This window comes from Gorilla gorilla, chromosome 21 (assembly GCF_029281585.2).
Source record: "Gorilla gorilla gorilla isolate KB3781 chromosome 21, NHGRI_mGorGor1-v2.1_pri, whole genome shotgun sequence".
Classification (NCBI taxonomy): Eukaryota; Metazoa; Chordata; class Mammalia; order Primates; family Hominidae; genus Gorilla; species Gorilla gorilla.
The window spans coordinates 23,434,685-23,455,102 of NC_073245.2; the positions used below are offsets into that span (position 1 = coordinate 23,434,685).

Sequence of the window (20,418 nt, forward strand, 5' to 3'; positions counted from 1 at the left end):
ACACATACAGCCAAGGTTTGCATCAAAAAGAATAATTCACAAAACCAAGTTGGTTTAAAAATAACCATGAAGAGGAAAAGTCACATCTGAATCACTGAAAGAGGCTTTATATGTGTATATGTGTGTAATCTTTTAAAAAGAACAACTAAAAAGGAAACTACTTATTTCTTCCCCCACTTAACTAAGCATTCAGTCTATAATCAGCTGGTTAGCATGAAGTATTATTAAGGCACTATTTTTACAGTACCCATTTTTATGAGTTTTGTATGTTACATGAAGAGTGGTTTTCAAAGAAATGTGCAGACTGGTTATTCTCTTTTATGCTTCCAATATTAAGTCAAACCAAAGCCCTAATCTTGGCATAAGGTAATGCAAGTGGAAACAAAAACATTTCAATCTCTGAAATGCCTTTCAATCTTCCTCCATTCGGTCTATCACATTAAAGTCTTGTTTATCAAAAATAGATTTAAACAAACCCTACACTTAAGATGGTGGCGGAGTTTTTTTCAAATTGCAGTAAGAGAAAAAAATCTTTATAGTTACTGGCTACTTTAGGAAAAATACATAAAGACAAATTATTAGACCCATAAGCAATAATGGTTGAGCCTAGTTATAATGATTTAAAATTCACAGTCTGGAACCGCAATTATTTTTGCACCAACCTAATAGGTGTCCACTCAAGGAAAATCATTACACAAAAAACTGCACTCGTATGCTTACCACAGCACTATTCACAATAGCAAAGATATGGAATCAACTGAAGTGTCCATCAACAGATGACTAAAGAAAATATGATACACACACACACACACACACACACACACACGAATACTATTCAGCCACAAAAAAGAATGAAATCATGTCTTCTGAAGCAACATGGATGGAGCTGGAGGCCATTATCTTAACTGAAATAACTCACAAACAGGAAGTCAAATACCAAATGTTCTCACTTATAGATGGGAGCTAAATAATGTGTACACATGGACATAGAGTCTACAATAGTAGACAGTGGAGACTCAAAAGGGTGGGAGAGTCAGGGAATGAGGGATGAGAAATTATGTAATGGGTACAATGTACATTATTCAGGTGATGGTTACACTGAAAGCCCAGACTTCACCACTACACAATACATCCATGTAGCAAAACTGCACTTGAACCCCTTAAATTTTTACCAAAAAAAAGTGAACTTAGGTTACTTGTAAATGTATATTCCAAACTCTAGAGCAACCACTAAAAAAAAAACTTATATGCTAAAAAAGAGAGGAAATGAAATCATATAAAATGTTTAGTCAAAAGAATATAGAGAAGTAAGCATTTATATGCAGTAAAATGATACAGACAAAAATTACAGACAAATCTCTTTCAGTAGAGGAATGAATAAATTATGGAACCATGAAATATTTGGCTATAAAACTATATATACTGATATATTAAGAGCATTAAGCTATGTTAAGTGGAAAGCATATTGCAAAACAATACATTAAAAATCTCTTCTATATAATTTTTAAAATGATGGAAGAAAGAAAGAAAAGGGAGGATGGCAGGAAAGGAGTGAGGGAAAGCCATAAATATACATACCAATCTGTTAGCAGTGGTTCTTTCTGGCAGGAGAAATGAGACTCAGAATGAATGAAAAGGGGTTATTGAACTTAATTGTCATATACAATTTTTCTACACATGCATTGTAATGAGAATCGCTAGATATTTTATACAAATATTTTTTTAAAAAGAAAAAACAAAGGAAGCAAAATGGTTTCCACAAAACCAAGAAAGTGGTTGCTAGCTTACCTCCATCATTGGCTGAAAGGATTTCAACCAAATCATTTCAAATAGAAATTTGAGATCCACCATTAATAGTTTTAATTTATAATTTCATTTAATGGGTAATTTGATTTACAACTTTTTTTTTTTTTTTTTGAGACAGAGTTTTTGCTCTATTGCCCAGGCTGGAGTGCAGTAGCACAATATTGGCTCACTGCAATCTCTGCCTCCCATGTTCAAGCGATTCTCCTACCTCAGCCTCCCAAGTTCAAGAGATTCCCCTGCCTTAGCCTCCCAAGTAGCTGGGATTACAGGCGCTGGCCACCATGCCCAGCTAATACTTGTATTTTTAGTAGAGACAAGGTTTCACCATGTTGGCCAGGTTGATCTCGAACTCCGTGACCTCACGTGATCCACCCATCTCAGCCTCCCGAAGTGCTAGGATTACAGGCCACGGCATTCAGCCTACAACTATTCTTCATACAAGTAGTTTAGTTTGGCTTGTGAACTAAACCAAGGATCAAATATAATTTTGGAGCTGGAAGGAATTTTAGGAACCATCCGTATTTGCCCCCTCCTTTTACATATGAGGAAATTAAGAATAAAGAGATTTGTCCTAAAACAGACAACTAATTACACCACCAGTGTGTTAAAAGAGAAAAAAACTCAACCTCCTTGCTTCTAGTCTAGTCCTCTGGTAATTCAATTTATTTCCTTCCATTTACCTTGTAAATATCATCTGTGCTTCCTAAGTAGTTCCTGAAAATTTTCCTTTTTCAATACCATTTCCAAATTATCTGCCTGAAAAGAATTTCACATTTATGTGCTGAATCCAGAAGATACGACATAGAGCGTAGCATGGCAAAAGCATTTAGAAACTGCCTCTTATCTAACATTTTTGCTTTTATTCTTAATAAAACTGCTGAAGCAACTTGTTTAACCAATGAGACGGACACAAAGTTGAGAGTGGAAACAACTGTCTTGACTCCCAGAACATTGTTCTTCTGTATTTCATACCATTTTACATTTTTTATTTTTTAAATAAAAGGCAGTGTTTTCTTGCACAACAAACACCCACTGGTTAACAAGATGACTTTCGGAAGTCACTGAACTCTTGCAAACTAAGTTCCAGCTATTAAAGGAACAGGGTCAATTAGGTGAGCTCAGACATTTCTTGCTCCTTTCCACGAGTCTGGAATTTCTAAGATGGGGCTCAATATGTATTAGGTAATGGATCTCAGTGGCAAGATGAAATACTGCAGGTCAACTCCGTGAACAGTTTTATAGAGTTATACAAAGCAACAGAAAAGAGCAGAGTTCAGGAACTCCTTAGCATAAACCCAAACTTGGGGAAGTAGAACTAGCTAACCTGTAGTTTTAGACTCAGTGAAGTACTTGGGATCATTCTCAACAACCATAAAGTTATCATGTGCCATAATTACACATCCATCACAGGATTTCTAGAAAGTGAATGTTTTTATTTTTTAACTTTTAATTTTTGTGGGTACATAGTAGGTATACGTATTTATGAGGTACCTGAGATGTTTTGATACAGGAATGCAATGTGAAATAATCACACCATCAACTATAGGGTATCCATCCCTCAAGCATTTGTCCTTTGTGTTTCAGATGATCCAATTACACTCTTAGTTATTTTAAAATGTATAATTAAATTATTATTGGCCATAGTCACCCTGTTGTGCCATCAAATAGTAGGGTCTTATTCATTCATTCTTGTTATTTTTTTGTACCTGTTAAGCATCCCCACCTCCCACCAAGTCCTCCACTACCTTCCATGAGTTCAACTGTTTTGATTTTTAGATCCTACAAATAAGTGAGAACATGTGACGTTTGTCTTTCTGTGCCTGGCTTATTTCACTTAACATAATGATCTCCCCCAGTTCCATCCATGTTGTTGCAAATGACAAGATCTCATTCTTTTTTATGTCTGCATAGTACTCCATTGTGTATATGTGCCACGTTTTCTTTATTCACTCATCTGCTGGACACTTAGGTTGCTTCCAAATCTTGGCTATTGTGAACGCTGCCACAACAAACATGGGAGTGCAAATATCTCTTCAATATACTGCTTCCCTTCTTTTGGGGATATACATAGCAGTGGGATTGCTGGATCACATGGTAGCTCTATTTTTAGATTTTTGAGGAACCTCCAAACTGTTCTCCATAGTGGTTGTACTAATTTACATTCCCACCAACAGTGTACCAGCATTCTCTTTTCTCTGCATCTTCACCAGAGTTTGCTATTGCCTATCTTTTGGATATAAGCCATTTTAACTGGGGTGAGATAATATCTCATTGTAGTTTTGATTTGCATTTCTCTGATAAGCAATAATGTTGAGCGCTTTTTCATATGCCTGTTTGCAATTTTTATGTCTTCATTTGAGAAATGTCTGTTCAAATCTTTTGCCCATTTTTTGATCAGATTATTAGATTTTTTCCTATAGGGTTGTTTGGGCTCCTTATACATTCTGGTTATTAATCCCTTGTCAGATGGATAGTTTGCAAATATCTTCTCCCATTCTTTGGGTTGTCTCTTCACTTTGTTGTTCCCTTTGCTATGGAGAAGCTTTTTAACTTGATATAATCTCTTCTGTCCATTTTTGCTTTGGTTGCCTGCACTTGCAGGGTACTAGTCAAGAAATTTTTCCCAGACCAATGTCCTAGAGATTTTCCCCAATGCTTTCTTGTAGTAGTTTCATAGATTGGGGTCTTAGATTTAAGTCTTTAGTCTGTTTTGATTTAATTTTTGTATATGGTGAGAGACAGGAGTCTAGTTTCATTCTTCTGCATATGGATATCCAGTTTTCCCAGCACCATTTGTTGAAGAGAGTTTTCCAGAGCGCATGTTCTTGACAACTTTGTGGAACATGAGTTCATTGTAGGTGTGTGGATTTGTTTCTGGGTTCTATACTCTGTTCCATTGGTCTATGTGTCTGTTTTTATGCCAGTCCCATGCCATTTTGGTTACTATAATATAATCTGAAGTTATATAATGTGATTCCTCCATTTTTGTTCTTTTTGCTTAGGATAGCTTTGGCTATTCTGGGTCTTTTGCGAGTCCACATAAATTTTAGGGTTGTTTTTTCTATTTCAGAAGAATGTCATTTGTATTTTGATAGGGATTGCATTGAATCTTTGGACTGCTTTGGGTAGTATGGACATTTTAACAATATTGATTCTTCCAATCCATACACATGAAGTATTTTTCCATTTTTTTGTTGTCCTCTTCAATTTCGTTTCATCAGTGTTTTATAGTTTTAGTTATAGAGATCTTTCTACGTAGTGAACTTTTGATGAGCATCTAGTTTTCTACTCTTACTATTCCTTCTCATTAACATTCTGAGAATGCATCTAATAACTCATAACAATTACGTAAATCACATATGCTATTAAGCCGATGAATTTGATTTTCTTTTAAAACAGCATTCAACAACAGTAATTGTTAAAACAAAATAACAATAAAACCTAAGTCTGATTCTAATACATTTGAGGAAATAGTACATGAATATAATCAACTTTTTTCTGAAAAATCACTAGAGATAGACCTTAAATGCCTATTCATGACTCATTTCTCAGCTCACATTTTGCCACTGGTCAATTCTTATTAACATATTAACATATGGTTATGTATTTATTCTACTATATGAGAGCCTTGTCAGTGTCTTACAGCTTGGGGATTAGCTTAGTTATATGGAAGATTTCATGTGGTACTATCTATTGTAGTGGAATTTCTTTTCACAATCAGTATTAACTGTGGGTCTTTTCCTCTGCTAGACCCTAGAGGTAGGTCTAGAAATACAAACGGAGTACCTGACTCATAGTGCTTATAGAAGTGAAATAATCTATATTTGGAAGATGTAATCTTCTTAATGTTATACTTACTGATAAACTTGTTTTGCATAGTCTCCAACAGGGCTTGGTGAGCATCCTCAGCTTGTAAAGCATGTGAACATTCTCTAGCCAGTATGGTGCGCACAAGATGCTCTCCACATCCTAGAAATCCAAAGAAACCAACAGTTGAGGAAAAGCAGCACCGAACACCCTGCTTATTTCAATAGCATTAGAACACCCTTATGCATCATTTAAGAGAGTAGTTAGCTGGGAAAATAATTCCGTGAGGGATGAAATGACTTCCATGAGCAATCTGGTAATTTTAGTAAAGAGATTCAGCAGAAACTAAACACAAAGTTTATCAATCAAAAGCAAACCAATACAAATTAATATGATACGTAGTTCTCTGTTTAACTAGTATGTGTTGACTGGTGTTAGGCACTAACAAAAAAAATCCCCCTAAAAAATATTATGTGTAATTGTTAAATCACATTGGTACTTTTCAATATACACTCATTGCCACAAATACCATCAGTTCATAAAAGTGTGAATTTTTCAGGACATAGGCATGGGCAAGGACTTCATGTCTAAAACACCAAAAGCAATCGCAACAAAAGCCAAAATTGACAAATGGGATCTAATTAAACTAAAGAGCTTCTGCACAGCAAAAGAAACTACCATCAGAGTGAACAGGCAACCTACAGAATGGGAGAAAATTTTTGCAATCTACTCATTTGACAAAGGGCTAATATCCAGAATCTACAAAGAACTCAAACAAATTTACAAGAAAAAAACAAACAACCCCATCAAAAAGTGGGCAAAGGATATGCAAGAACACTTCTCAAAAGAAAACATTTATGCAGCCAACAAACATGAAAAAATGCTTATCGTCACTGGTCATCAGAGAAATGCAAATCAAAACCACAATGAGATACCATCTCACACCAGCTAGAAATGCAATCATTAAAAAGTCAGGAAACAACAGATGCTGGAAAGGATGTGGAGAAACAGGAACACTTGTACACTGTTGGTGGGAGTGTAAATTAGTTCAACCATTATGGAAGATAGTCTGGTGATTCCTCAAGGATCTAGAACTGAAAATGCCATTTGACCCAGCAATCCCATTACTAGGTATATATTCCAAGGATTATAAATCATTCTACTATAAAGACACATGCACCCGTATGTTTCTTGCAGCACTCTTCACAATAGCAAAGACTTGGAACCAACCCAAACGTCCATCAATGACAGACTGGATAAAGAAAATGTGGCACATAGGCCGGGCACAGTGGCTCACGCCTGTAATCCCAACACTTTGGGAGGCCGAGGTGGGTGGACCCACCTGAGGTCAGGAGCTTGAGACCAGCCTGGCCAACATGGTGAAACCCCATCTCTACTAAAAAATACAAAAATTAGCCAGGTGTAGTGGCAGGCACCTTAATCCCAGCTACTTGGGAGGGAGAGGCAAAAGAATCATTTGAACCTGGTAGGCGGAGTTTGCTGTGAGCTGAGATCGAGCCATTGCACTCAAGCCTGGGGGTCAAGAACAAGATTTCTCAAAAAAAAAAAAAAAAAAAAAAGAAAGAAAATGTGGCATGTATACACCATGGAATACTACGCAGCCATAAAAATGGATGAGTTCATGTCCTTTGCAGGGACGTGGATGAAGCTGAAAACCATCATCCTCAGCAAACTAACACAGGAACAGAAAACTAAGCACTGCATGTTCTCACTCATAAGTGGGAGCTGAACAATGAGAACACATGGACACAGGGAGGGGAACATCACACACCAGGGCCTGTCAGGAGGTGGGGGGCAAAGGGAAGGATAGCATTAGGAGAAATATCTAATGTAAGTGATGGGTTGATGGGTGGAGCAAACCACCATGGCACATGTATACCTATGTAACAAAACTGCACGTTCTGCATATGTATCCCAAAACTTAAAGTATAATAAAAAATAATAGAATAAAAAGAACAGGAGCCATTAGGACCTTCAAAGAAAAAAATGCCCTCTTCAACCAGAAACAAATGTGCTGAATAGGTAAAACAATGCCTTTGACTATTACATTAGTCATAGTAGATTAGAAATATGTCATATTATAGTCAATTAGAAATAAGATTACATTCCTCTCCAGTGTTGGAAATGGATGTTTTAAGGAAATTATTCAGCAAGACTGGAAAACGAGAGGAAAGAAAAAGAATCAATAGAAGAATGGGAATTCTGAAGTAGTTGTTCACCTATTCAGTAAAAAAAATAAACACAGGCCTTCTAAAAGAGAAAAAAAAGGATGAATTTTTTTTTTAGAAATTGCCAGATATTTGCCAGAAATGGCTTCCCTGTATTTTTGGTAAAGTGTAAATGCAAACATCCTTCAGGATCTAAATATCTCTTTGTGAATGAATACCTACACTTCAAGGAAGATCTAGATACATAATTCAATGTGTAACTTTGTGGCATTCCCTATTCAGTAAATTTTTGCAATATTGTTTTTTTAATCGGGAAAAAGATGACAATAAAGCTAACAGAAAGAAACCACGTTGGACACTTACTAAGAACAACCATTGTGCTTAGCTCATGAAACACCATAAAGTTTAATTCCCTTTGTGTACATACTTGATGTTGAACAGTGAAATGTTACACTTTAGGACAATAATAACTGCTAGGAAATTGGCATATTATAAACTAAATGAATGTTCAGAAGGTTGTATACACATGCCTGAAGTCAAAAAGCTAAACCACATGAAGTTAACATTACATCAAAACTACACAATGTATGTCAGAAAGACTTTGCTCTGCTGTTACACAGGAATATATACACAGAGCTTTCCAATGATTGATCTTTTTACCAAGAAACTTTTAAAATTATGACTTATATTCTCTGACATTGATCATCTTTAACAAAGAGCCATGAAACCAAAGCTTATTCTCCTGTAGGTTCCAATCAAAGAAAGTTTGACTTCTGTGCTTTTACCTACAAAATTCCAAGGTTTCTTAGAATACGCTGCCATAGAGCTGAAGTGTGATTCAAAGGCAAACAGTTCCACTCTTTATTCACCAATATTAGAAATAAGACTCTCACTATACCCTCTTTTTGTCCTTACTTTTCCAAGAGTATGTGTATGTTCTCACATCTTAGCAGAAAACATGGATTATAAAAGACCTGACAAGATGCCTAGAAGTAAAAAATACCAAGTTCTAAAAAAAGAAAAATTTTAGCATCAGTAAGTATGACAAATGAATGGATTAAAACACATAATAAATTCATAACTTATGTTTTTAAAAGCACTAATCACCTTTGGAGGATGCTATGAAACCAACTCACTATTCTGAAAATTGATAAAAGAAAACAAGCAAGCATGTTTCTGTCCTTCCAATAGGGACTACATACCAGAGTAACCAAACAATTTATGAAGGAATATTTTCTCTACAGAAGTATCCCAGATAATAAATGAAAAAGAAATTAATAGAATTGGAATATAACCATTTGTAACCCACAGTGTAATAACTGATAGAGGCAATCATCAGTGGCTGCTAATACCACAGAAAGATACCAGACACTATGTATCTCTTGGCAAAATCATACCGACGTAGTCTTGTCCACTGCCCAAAAAAAACTATACTTGAATCCGATTAGGCCTTTAAATTCAGTTATCAATTTCCAGAAATAAAGAACATCTGCAAAAAGACCTACAGTTGCATCATACTTAATGATGAAACGCTGAATTGTTTCTCCCTAGGATCAGAAACAGGGCAATGATGTCTGCTTTCATCACTTCTCTTCAACAATGTACTGGAGATTTCAGCCATTGTAATAAGGCAAGGGGAAAAAAGGCATAAAGAACAGAAAGGAAGAAGTAAAACTGTCTCTATTCACAGATGATATAATTTTCTATGTAGAAAATCCCAAAGGATCTACAAAACAACTATTAGAGGTATCTCTCCATATTCTTCCTGTCTGGTTAGTCTAGGACAAAGGCTGGCAGAAGATACCTGCCTGGTACTTACCAGTCCTCAAAATATGGACCTGACCTTCATTTCTTTCCCCATTCATTCACTTGCCAGGCTGTTATTGAATCCCTACTCTGTGGTAGGCCTAGAGTACACAGCAGTTGGCAGGGGTGCTACTACATATTGTCAGACCTCCCCAAAAGTGTCAGGCCCCTGCCTGATGACTCAGTATTCACTTAACTGTCATTCTGGCCAGTCCAGATGTCAATGCCCTGATTGTGTATTCTACACACCAACCTCAAGGATTCATATAAAAACCCTGGATTCAGCAGGAATCCTGGACATTCCCACGGCCCTAGGAGTGCCAGTCTCTACGGCCAGGTCATCTCACATTAATCCTAACCCTTACTCCAGCCCCAGCTCACTCTTTCCCAGTATGTTTCCTGTTGCTGAGAATTCAGCATGTCCCATGCTCAAAGATAATACATGTCTTCTACTTGTGGGTATCCCTAAACTTTCAAAACCCACACTGAAGATGAACTACCAATAAAAAATTCCAACCCCCAACTTCAACACACATATACATACAACCAAAAGAAAGAATGAGCAACAGCAAAAAAAAACACAATTATTTCAAGAAGTGAAAATAACTGGACAGCAGTTGAAAACAAATTTGTAAAAGGCCAAATAGTAAATATTTTAGGCTTTGAATGCTACATGTAATTTCTTTCTATCAAATCTTCTTAATTTTTTTTGCAACAAGTCTTAAAAACTAAAAAATCATTCTTAGCTTATGAGCTATACAAAAACAGGCCATGAACCAGATTTGGCCCACAGGTCATTGTTTGCCTATCCCTGAAATAGAGCAAACTGTAGTACAATAAGAAAAAGAAACAGAGCCTAGAATGAGAAAGAGAAAGAAAATGAGGAGTTAAGAGTCCAAAAGTGTAAAATGATAATGTCCAATGCATTAATAGGCGTTTTGAAAGAGAGGAAAGAAAGAAGAAAGCACTAATATTTGTATAAGGAATAAGAACTTTCTAGGATTTAAGTTATTAAACTGAAGATCCACATAGAGTTCCAAAAAAGAGGAATAAAAATAGAAATCCATCCTTAATTGTATCAGTTTGAAGCTCTGGACCAAAGACAACAAGAAAATATTAAAAACTCACCAAAAAGAAAAGGAAAAAAATTCACCTACAAAAAAATTCAAAAATTTTTAAATTAAACTGATAACTAAATATCTCCAAGCAACAAAAGAAGCCACAAGACTAATATCTTAAAGATACTATGGCAAAAAAAAAAAACAAGCAAACAGAAAAAAACACTGCCAACCTGGAATCAGTTAAACTACCATTCTAGAGCGAGGGTGAACAGTAGACCGTTTCAGACATGTAACGACAAATCCATTTCTCAGAGATTTTAACTCCCAGCTCACTTTTACTCTGCCCAACACTACTCCTTGTCATCATTCTTGCTGAATTTAATATTTATCTAGATGATTCTCCCAATATCTTGGCTTTTGGTATTCTGATATCCTCTCCTCCAGTTATCCACACTACCTGATAAACTCACACCCATCTTCAGCAGTAACGTGAACTCCTCAGTCATATCAACTGGAATCATCTCACTCCTATCTTTCCAGCTCCCTCCCTTGAGCACTCCAACTCCAACATTCCCTCCATCTCACCAAAAACTGCCATCCATTAATTCTGCTGCCTTTTAACTATTCCTCACCCCACTCAGGTCCTCACCTCTATTCTTAACTAACTAAAATTCCATGCTTCATCAACTTAAATCCATCCCCTTACTCCCAAAAACCTCCCTGCTTCTCTCATTTCATCAAACATGTCTGGCAAAAGCCCACCCTGGAGTAACAGTCAGAATAGCTATACTGGGCTGCAAAAACAACGCCCAAATCTCAGTGACTTAAAATATAATTCTCACTAATGTTATAGGTCATACCTGCATCACCTGAAGATCTGCTTCACACACTCACTCAAACCTAGGTGAAAGGAACAAACCTAGGCAGATGGAGGCTCCATCACCTGTAAATGCACTACCTGAATCACATACTTCCCCTCCACAAGAACGAGGCCACCCTGTTGTTCCAGAAGGCTGTTTTACCACCTTAGCCTGAAAGTGACAAATATCATTACCATTCCGGTCCCTGGCCAGAAAGAGCTACACATTCTTAGGCAACTACAAGGGGCCTGTGAAATATAGGGGAATATATGGATCTTCAGAGAGCATTAAGTTGAATGTCTCTGCCATATCTGACTAAATCCAACTTTCCATGCCTGCACTTGCATAGCTAAGCCTGAGGCACAGCAGCATGACTGAGGGGTGACATGCATGAGCATCAAGGCCCATCCATGGCCACTGAGTGGGAAAAATTAAAAAAAAAGAAAAAAGAAAGAAAACACCACCTGCTGAGGACGGCAGGAGGGAAAGGACAGACCTGAAAACCAAAGGGTACTGCTAGGTAGCCTGACTAGACCCAGTCTCTTCCCAGGCATCTGTTACACGAGGTTTTCTAATTTAAGTTTAAATTTAAAAACTTGCCGCTTTAGCAACGCAATTCAGTTCTCTTTTTTAAGGCTACATCATTCCTATCATAAATAATATAAAATTACCATTTAACCATTTTTAAAGTATGCAATTCAGTGGTATTAAGTACATTCACACTGTTGTACAACCATCAGCACCATCTAGCTCCAGAACTTTTTCATATTCCCAAATGGATACTCTATGTATGTATATACCATATGTTCTTTATTCATTCATCTGTCAATGAATATATGGGACCAAATGCATTCTTAACCTACATACGTGGCTCTTTGCTGGTGATTGAAAATGGCTCAGAAAACTTTACACTGAAAGAAGACGACTTCTAGCTACTTTTTCCAATTCAAACATGCAACTCTGTGTTGATTCAAACATAATTTCTGATAAGCTCATATACATATATTTATCAGATGCCATTAGCAGCGATACACAAAAAAGATCATTTGATCTGAGAGTATTTATTTTAACTGACTTTTTTTAGGGGGGAAACCCAGGATATATTTAATTGCTTCCAACTACAGAATTTCTTTTTAGTTCATTTGAATGAAAAAAATACTTTAATTAAATACTTTATATTGTCTGAAAAATGGAGTCCTGCATATTTTAAAACCACCTTTTATCCATCTAAAGAATGACCACTTCCCTCAATCATGTGACACCACTTCAGTGAAGCCACCTTTAAATCATCTGTTTTTGAATTTGTCTGGAATCCAGAAAAAGTTGGCAAAACCCCAAGGAAACTAGAAGAGTTAATTAATAAAGTATCTTTATTTTCCTGTCAGCTAAATCCTTCCAACAATGCCATTATTTCTCTAGTGGATACATTAGCTTACATTACAAAAAGCTTCTGTAACTTTACCCATAGGAGAAATCTGATATTTCTGTGTCAAGAAGCAGGGTCTTTTTTAAGAAGAGGACAGCTTGCACATTTTATTTACTCTATTCATTCATTCTCATTTTCTCTCCTCCTTCCCTCCCTCACCCCTCCCACCCTCTTACACACACACTCCTACCTTAAGGCCTATAGGGTAAGGGTTAGTATCTGTTCTGCAGTGAGACTCATGTTTGAATCCAGCAGGGTGACTTTGGGTTATTTAGGGCTCAGTTTACATAGCTGTAAAATGGGGAATGGGATACCAACTACCTCACAGGGTTGTTTTGAGGACAAAATGAGAAAAATCACATAAAGCATTTAGCATGGAGTTGACCATAGAGTAAGCACTTAATAAATACTACTTGATGAAAATAACCATCTTAAGAAAAATTTTCTACTACTTTGCTGCCTCTCATCCTATTCTCTGTATGTTCCTTCTATTAAAGTGATTCCCAGCTAGCTTAACAATCATCACTGAGAGAGCCTAAAATAGAATTTAAAAGTTTATCCTTTGCCTTGTAATTCTAAATGAAGGCTACTGCTTCAAATCAAGCTAAGCCTTTACATAGGGTAAAAATGACCACCTAGGTAAACCTACCATTATCAAAACAAAACAAACAGTATGATAAAGATTTCTCTTAGCCTGGCAGGAAACATTTTAACTGTGGTTATCTAGAGACTGTGGCTCATGCCTGACTTTTCTTATTTATTCCTTTTATTTTCCCTAGTATCTAAAATAAATACCTATTTTTTTTTTTTCCAACAGGTTTATTGCCCGACTTAAGATTACACTCCTGCGTTCACAATACTTTCTCTCAAGGCAAGTTAGTAAAGGGGAAAGCAAAGTTTCCCATGATGGGATTTGGCCCCATTCACTTCACTTCCCTGTATCTTGAGTACACGAGTTGATCAGAGTGAACACGAACAGATGCCATGGGTGTTTTATGTTGCCTGACCTTCATCACACATTTATCATTTTTTTTAACTTCAGCTCCAGTGATAGATGCAGCCTTCAAAACAAGATAATTAAATATAGGGATTGTGACAGCCCAACAAAATCATATTGTCAAATTCAGTTTTAGTTCCAAAAGGTAAAAGTAACAAACTAAAAAGCTTTTGCAATAAGAATAGAGAAACATCAAAATTTACCAATTCTTGGCTAACATGTAAGATATATCTTCATTGCATTTCTAGATTATTTTCAATCTTTTTTGTCTTCATCTAATGCAGTAGTAGCAGCAGTGGTGGGATGAGCCCCATTATTACAAAATGAAAATTAAAAGACCGTTATGTGTCCAGTTATTAATGTAGTGTTCTAATGGTTGAGGACAATAATATAATTGCTCCACAGGACCTCAAAATAAGATTAGGATTTTAAAATATAACTCATAATCTCACAGATCTTTCTTATCTGTGCAGACTTTTTGTCTTCTAGACCACTCCCACCTCAATTCTAATACAAAGAGCCCCAGATGGGAAAAAGTGAAGTTGCATTCACAGCAGAGACACAACCCACATTCCTAGGCAGCCTCCTACAAAAGCACAGGCTCGACAGCAACAAAAGCTCACATTCAGTACCCCTGGCACACCACACGTCTCCAAGGATTACTGATGATTTTGAAGTATTTATGTCATCTTATAAATGCTGCCATTCACTCTCACTGTGGCTAGTGGGCATCTGAAAAATCTTTCAACACATCCCCTCTTAGAAGTCCACAGGGATAGATAAGTAATAAGAAAGGGCCTTTCCAAATTTAAAAGGTAACATTTGGTACTTCAGTTTCCAGTATTGCAACATCTCTTTTTCAACAAAGGAATTTATTACACAGTACGTCACCTTTTCCCTGTCAAAGGATTTACTGCCAATTTTGGAGTTGGGTTACTTCTGGTTATCAAGCCTGTCTTGTGAAATTAAAGAGAGAGCTACCTTAAAAGTGATAGGACACACATGACTTCAGTCTTCACAGTGTCCCTATGGTTATCAAACCTGGAACCTATTATACACAAGGGGAAAACATAAGGAGCTTCATAAAGAGATGGAATAAGTGGTGAAGATGTCTAATCCAGTCACATCTTAAGGTTATAGCTCACCGACACATATTTAGCGTTTCCCAAATATTCAGAGTTCTCTGTAATCCACAACTTGTCTCATACTTTGGTTATTTATTGTAATGTATCAAAAACAAATCAGGCTTTTCAATTTTTTCTGTGATAAATAATAACCAAAAGAAAAACCAATTTTATAATTATCTCCTAGAGATATCATCTCTTACAAAGTAGGGTGTGATTGATATATGCGTTAGCATTTCATAATTATTTTTAATATAGAGAAATATCACAGTTATGATTAAACACAGATATCTAGAGCATGGTGCTAGACATATAGTACATATACTAAGTGCTTTATACATATATTAGTTATCACTATTGCCAATTTTATTGAGGATATAACCAAATCACACACTCATACGAAAAATCCCAACTATCTAAATAAGTAGCTCCATAAATAGGAAAGGTTCCAGTTTTATGAACGCAAATACTTTCATAGATTAAAACCTTTTTGAAAAAAACTAAAACCAAAAAAACAAACAAACAAAAAAACCTTCAACAAACATGAGTAGTGAAAACGCTTCATCCAATCTACCATGTCAGAGGAAGTGTGTAATTGACAAAGCTTCAGCCACTCTCTTCTCCTTGCTCTTCTGGGTGTGTCTGTGAGGGTGCTGCCAGAGGAGACTGACATTTGAGTCAGTGGATTAGGAGAGGAAGACCCACCCTCAATGTGGGTAGGTGCTATCCAACTGGCTGCCAGCACAGCAAAAACAAAGCAGGGGGAAGAAGGTGGGATAACTTTGTTTGCTGGGTCTTCTGGCTTTTCCCTTTCCTATACTGGATGCTTCCTCCTGCTCCTCCTGCCCTTGGACATCATACTTCAGGTTCTTCAGCCTTTGGATTCCTGCACTTACACCATTGGTTTGCTGGGGGCTCTTGGGCCTTTGGCCACAAACTGAAGGGTGCACTGTCAGCTTCCCTGGTTTTGAGGCTTTCGGACTCAGACTGAGCCACTACTGGATTGTTTCTTCCCCAGCTTGCAGATGGTCTATTCTGGGACTTCACCTCGTAATCAGGTAAGCCAGTTCTCCCTAATAAACTCCCTTTCATATACATAAATATCCTATAAGTTCTGTCCCTCTGGAGAACCCTAATACACATCTCAATGTAGAAATTTACCCAATATTCATTTTGAGTGTTAATACAGATGATAAAGCAGAACCTTGCTTTCTGTTCTAAATTATTTAAATTTAGTTACCTAAATTATAACACTCTAATTAGAGCATCAGGGACAAATGAACCCGGGGAAGGAGGAAAAAAAATCAGAGGCAACCATCACCAGTAAAAGTGTATTCTTATCTATGGTGGTGCCGCTAAGATTGTATCACTATATTGTAATTATCTGGGAAACAGAGTATATGTATAAGCATTAGATTTATCCACACCTGAGAACTTCATTAGGAAAGTAGCCATAAAAGAAGCAACACTGTTTGTAATGTTCAGTTGATGCTCTTGTCAATCTTCTATCTGGATTCCTGTTCCATCAGAGAGAAGGATCACATATGAGGAGAACCAGCTCTAGCTGTAGAACCTGAAATGAGTCACTTATGACATCTATGCTTCAGCTTCCTCATTTGAAAAACTAAATGGCTTAGCTTTAATAGTTTTATATTCCTCACAAGACAAAATATTTACCACTGAATGTAGTTTTAGAACTTTAATAACTTGCTGGTTAAAATTTAGTTAAGAGGCTTGCAATAGGCAGATGACTTGAGAAAACCCTTTTTAAAAGCTGTTAATTAATGAAGAAATATACTTAGATTAAATTCAACTATAGAAAACTTAATTTTTTTAGGGAGAAAGGGCCACTGACTCACTGACTCACTGATTAAATAATCAACTACTGTATATCTGGGGCTTTAGAATTATCTTGCAAGGAAAGTACTATCATCTCATCTGACAAACAAGAAAAGTGATTTGGAAGAACTAAGATTCTAAGATCCAAGTATTGTGACTCCTAGTAACATGCTCATTCCATAACAGTCACTGCAGAAACCAGGCTAATATCATCACATGAATAAAGGAGGTATAAACAAAGAAAATCCAAAGCCCCAAAAATCTGAGAACATGGACAAGATCATAGTAATAATTATCTGCAAATAAGGAGCACAACAGGTTCTGATACTAACACTTAGGACTGTAGATAGTCCCCAATTTTAACCAGAAAGTCCTATAAATAGTAAGTCACCAAGCACATCCCAACAAAATAAAATTAAAGACTTTATTTTGCCTCTAAGCCATGGTGTGCATTTCATGAGCCAGAAAAAAAAACCAAAGCCAAAATGCAGTTATAAACATCTACAAATATGCAGATGTCATGTAAAATATTTCACTATACATATTGATTATATATGTGGTATAAAGTCCACAAACAGAAAGAACATAAGCAAGATAGTTATACTACACCATAAATCTAACCAATAACTACTGAGCCAGCCACATATATTAAATATTTAATTAATAATTTTCTTAATGACTTAAAATTTAGAAGTAATTTATTGGGGTCATTTTGATCTCTTTAAAAGCTGAAAAGGAAGTTTGAGCCGATGTTATTTCTCAATAAATTCCTCTGTACAAAGGAGAGGCAATATAAATCATTTCATCAGCTTTAAAGCTGTACGCAAAGTTTAAAAACAACGTTAAGTATTTAGAGGCCAAATAAAGTACCATAGAAAAAAGTCTTAAATCTGCTCACCAGTCATTGCTTATCCCTTTCTCTATTCAATACAGTATCAAGGGAAGTTTTGAGGGTAGGGAAAGACACACTGTTCTGAAGGAGGAAGGAGAAAATAGTATTCATATTTTATTCTCTACATCTGGGTAGAATTTAAGGAATATCAATACAGAAATTGTCCAAAAGCTGTCTTACCACCAACTAGAAAAATTATCAGATGAAAGAAGCAGATAAAAGAAGAAAGGGGCAAAATACAGGAAGGCCACCTCAAATGAGTTAGGTAACAAAAGACAAATAGACAATATACAATTTGGGACTCTTCAAGGTTTTCATTTGACACTATTACTAAGAAATAATACCAGAAAAAGAAGGAACTACATCAACTTGTATTACTTGTTAAATTTATTTTAGCCAGCAAGTTAACTTACAGTTTTATTCAAAATTACCTAAGATTGTGCTTCCCAATCTCTCTCAGGTCATGAGAAAAAGATATATCTTGGACTAAAATGTTTCATATAGTCTCAGGAAATTCACAGAATGCTCCATAAAAACCCATGTGTAGATTCCATAGGGTCTACAAATCCCAAATTAAGAAACCACATGGCTATAATTTTATTTAAAAATCTATAAGCGTATGGTTTTAAACCTGTAGGCTAAGGTTTCAATTTGATTTTGATTTTTTTTTTTCCTTGAAACAGAGTCTTGCTCTGTCGCCCAGGCTGGAGTGCCCTAGTGCGATCTCAGCTCACTGCAACCTCTGCTTCCCGGGTTCAAGCCATTCTCCTGCCTCAGCCTCCTGAGGAGCTGGGATTACAGGTGCCTGCCACCACACTTGGTTAATTTTTGTATTTTTTAGTAGAGACAGGGTTTTGCCATGTTGGCCAGGCTGGTCTCAAACTCCTGACCTCAGGTGATCCACCCGCCTTGGCCTCCCAAAGTGCTGGGATTACAGGAGTGAGCCACTGCGCCCGGTCTGATTTTGATTTTTAATACTGCTGCTGGACCCATGAACTACAGTGACACTATCATCGCCTAGAGGCTAACATGAAAATTGCAGTAAAAATTTGGAAACTAGATTATTATGTTAAAATCACATTTCCTATTAAAAAAAAAAGGAGGAGGAGGATCACTGGAGAAATGGCTGGTTCTAGGTCTCTGGGTCTCATGAAAGATGTATTCAAGAGGAGTCTGAGGCATCTTGTTCTACCCAAAAACAAGGAAATTACCAAAGATAGTAAAGTCAAAGATCACAGAAACCAACATAAAGGGGCTCCAGTGCCAAAAGATGGACAATTTTACCAGCTAAAATAATGGTTCTAAATCCTCTAATATGTCTCACAAGCCTCCAAAACAGATCCCTGAAATTTCCACTTCTAGTTAGGATGAAGAAACTTCCAAGAGTCCAGCACTCCCACTGTAATAACAATAGCAAGCCAGATAAGCTACAGTCATGGGGTTTTTAACGAAAATGCACAAATATCTCAATAAACATAATTCCCAAAAAAGATAAGCCTTTCCTATGAGAAAACAGAGCCATGGTCTCTTTTATTCCTAAGGAAGCAGTGGAAAAAGAATAAATGCTGTAGATGAGGACAAGAAATTAGTTGAAATTTAATAAACTTCAAATGACTACATGTGAGCTACCATGATGCATCAGAATCAAAAGAAACCCCATTCACTAAACAAGGCTGAATCCATTCATCAATTCTTTCCTACAGGTCTTCACTAATAGCTCCAAAAATGTAGGGTAGAGCAGGAGAGCTGAAAGATATCCACACCCTGAGGTGCATAAGTTCTTTGGCAAGTGAAAAGTAGCAGCATTTTGAAGTCTGGGGACACAACAAGAGAGCTGAAGGAGAAGAGCCAACCTGGATGCAGAGAGCCATCACTTACTGCAAGGCAGCAGCCACCAAGCGATGGGAAAAGTAAAAAAGAGCTGAAAGAAATCCCTCAGAAGCACACTGGATCTTCCCTAAGTGCACTGCAACTGTCCACCAAAGTGTGAGACCAGAGTGGTAAGACAAAGGAAGATCTCATAGGTGGGTGAAAGTAAAAATATCCCCAGTGACCCAATAAGCTGAAAGCTAGGCTGTAAAAGACAGAAGGCAAGAGAAAGAGAGAAATTCCCCCATGATTCCTAAAGCTGACAGCTGGTCTATAAATAGATAAATAGATAAAGACATATCTGGAGTTTTGCTGGTGCTCGGATCCCAGCCTTTGCTGAATAGTAAGACTTGACACTACCATCAGAATATCTCAAGCCAGCATATGGAAACAAAAAAGAGCCCAAAGAGACAGGGCAATCCTAAGCAAAAAGAAGAAAGCTGGAGGCATCACACTATCTGACTTCAAATTATACTACAAGGCTACAATAACCAAAACAGTATGGTACTGGTAAAAAAAACAGACACATAGACCAGTGGAACAGAATAGAAAACTCAGAAATAAAGCCATACACCTACAACCATCTGACCTTCAACAAAGCTGACAAAAATTAGCAATGAAGAAACGACTCTGTATTTAATAATTGGTGCTGGGATAACTGGTTAGCCATACACAGAAGAATGAAATTGGACCCCTACCTTTCACCATATACAAAAATTAACTCAAGGTGGATCTCAAACTA

General features: G+C 36.7%; 1 protein-coding gene across 5 annotated transcripts in view; it reads right to left on the minus strand.

The window, feature by feature from the left end:
* Window positions 1-20,418, minus strand: part of TASP1 (taspase 1) — a 254,970-nt gene that overhangs the window by 88,249 nt on the left and 146,303 nt on the right. For all 5 annotated transcript variants that reach the window (XR_008674671.2, XM_019017568.4, XM_055373531.2 and 2 more), the window contains one exon: window positions 5,665-5,775. Coding sequence is in view for 4 of the 5 variants with exons in the window: in XM_019017568.4 (XP_018873113.2) it covers window positions 5,665-5,775 (111 nt within the window). In the remaining variant the exon portion in view is untranslated. The remainder of the gene's footprint in view (window positions 1-5,664; window positions 5,776-20,418) is intronic.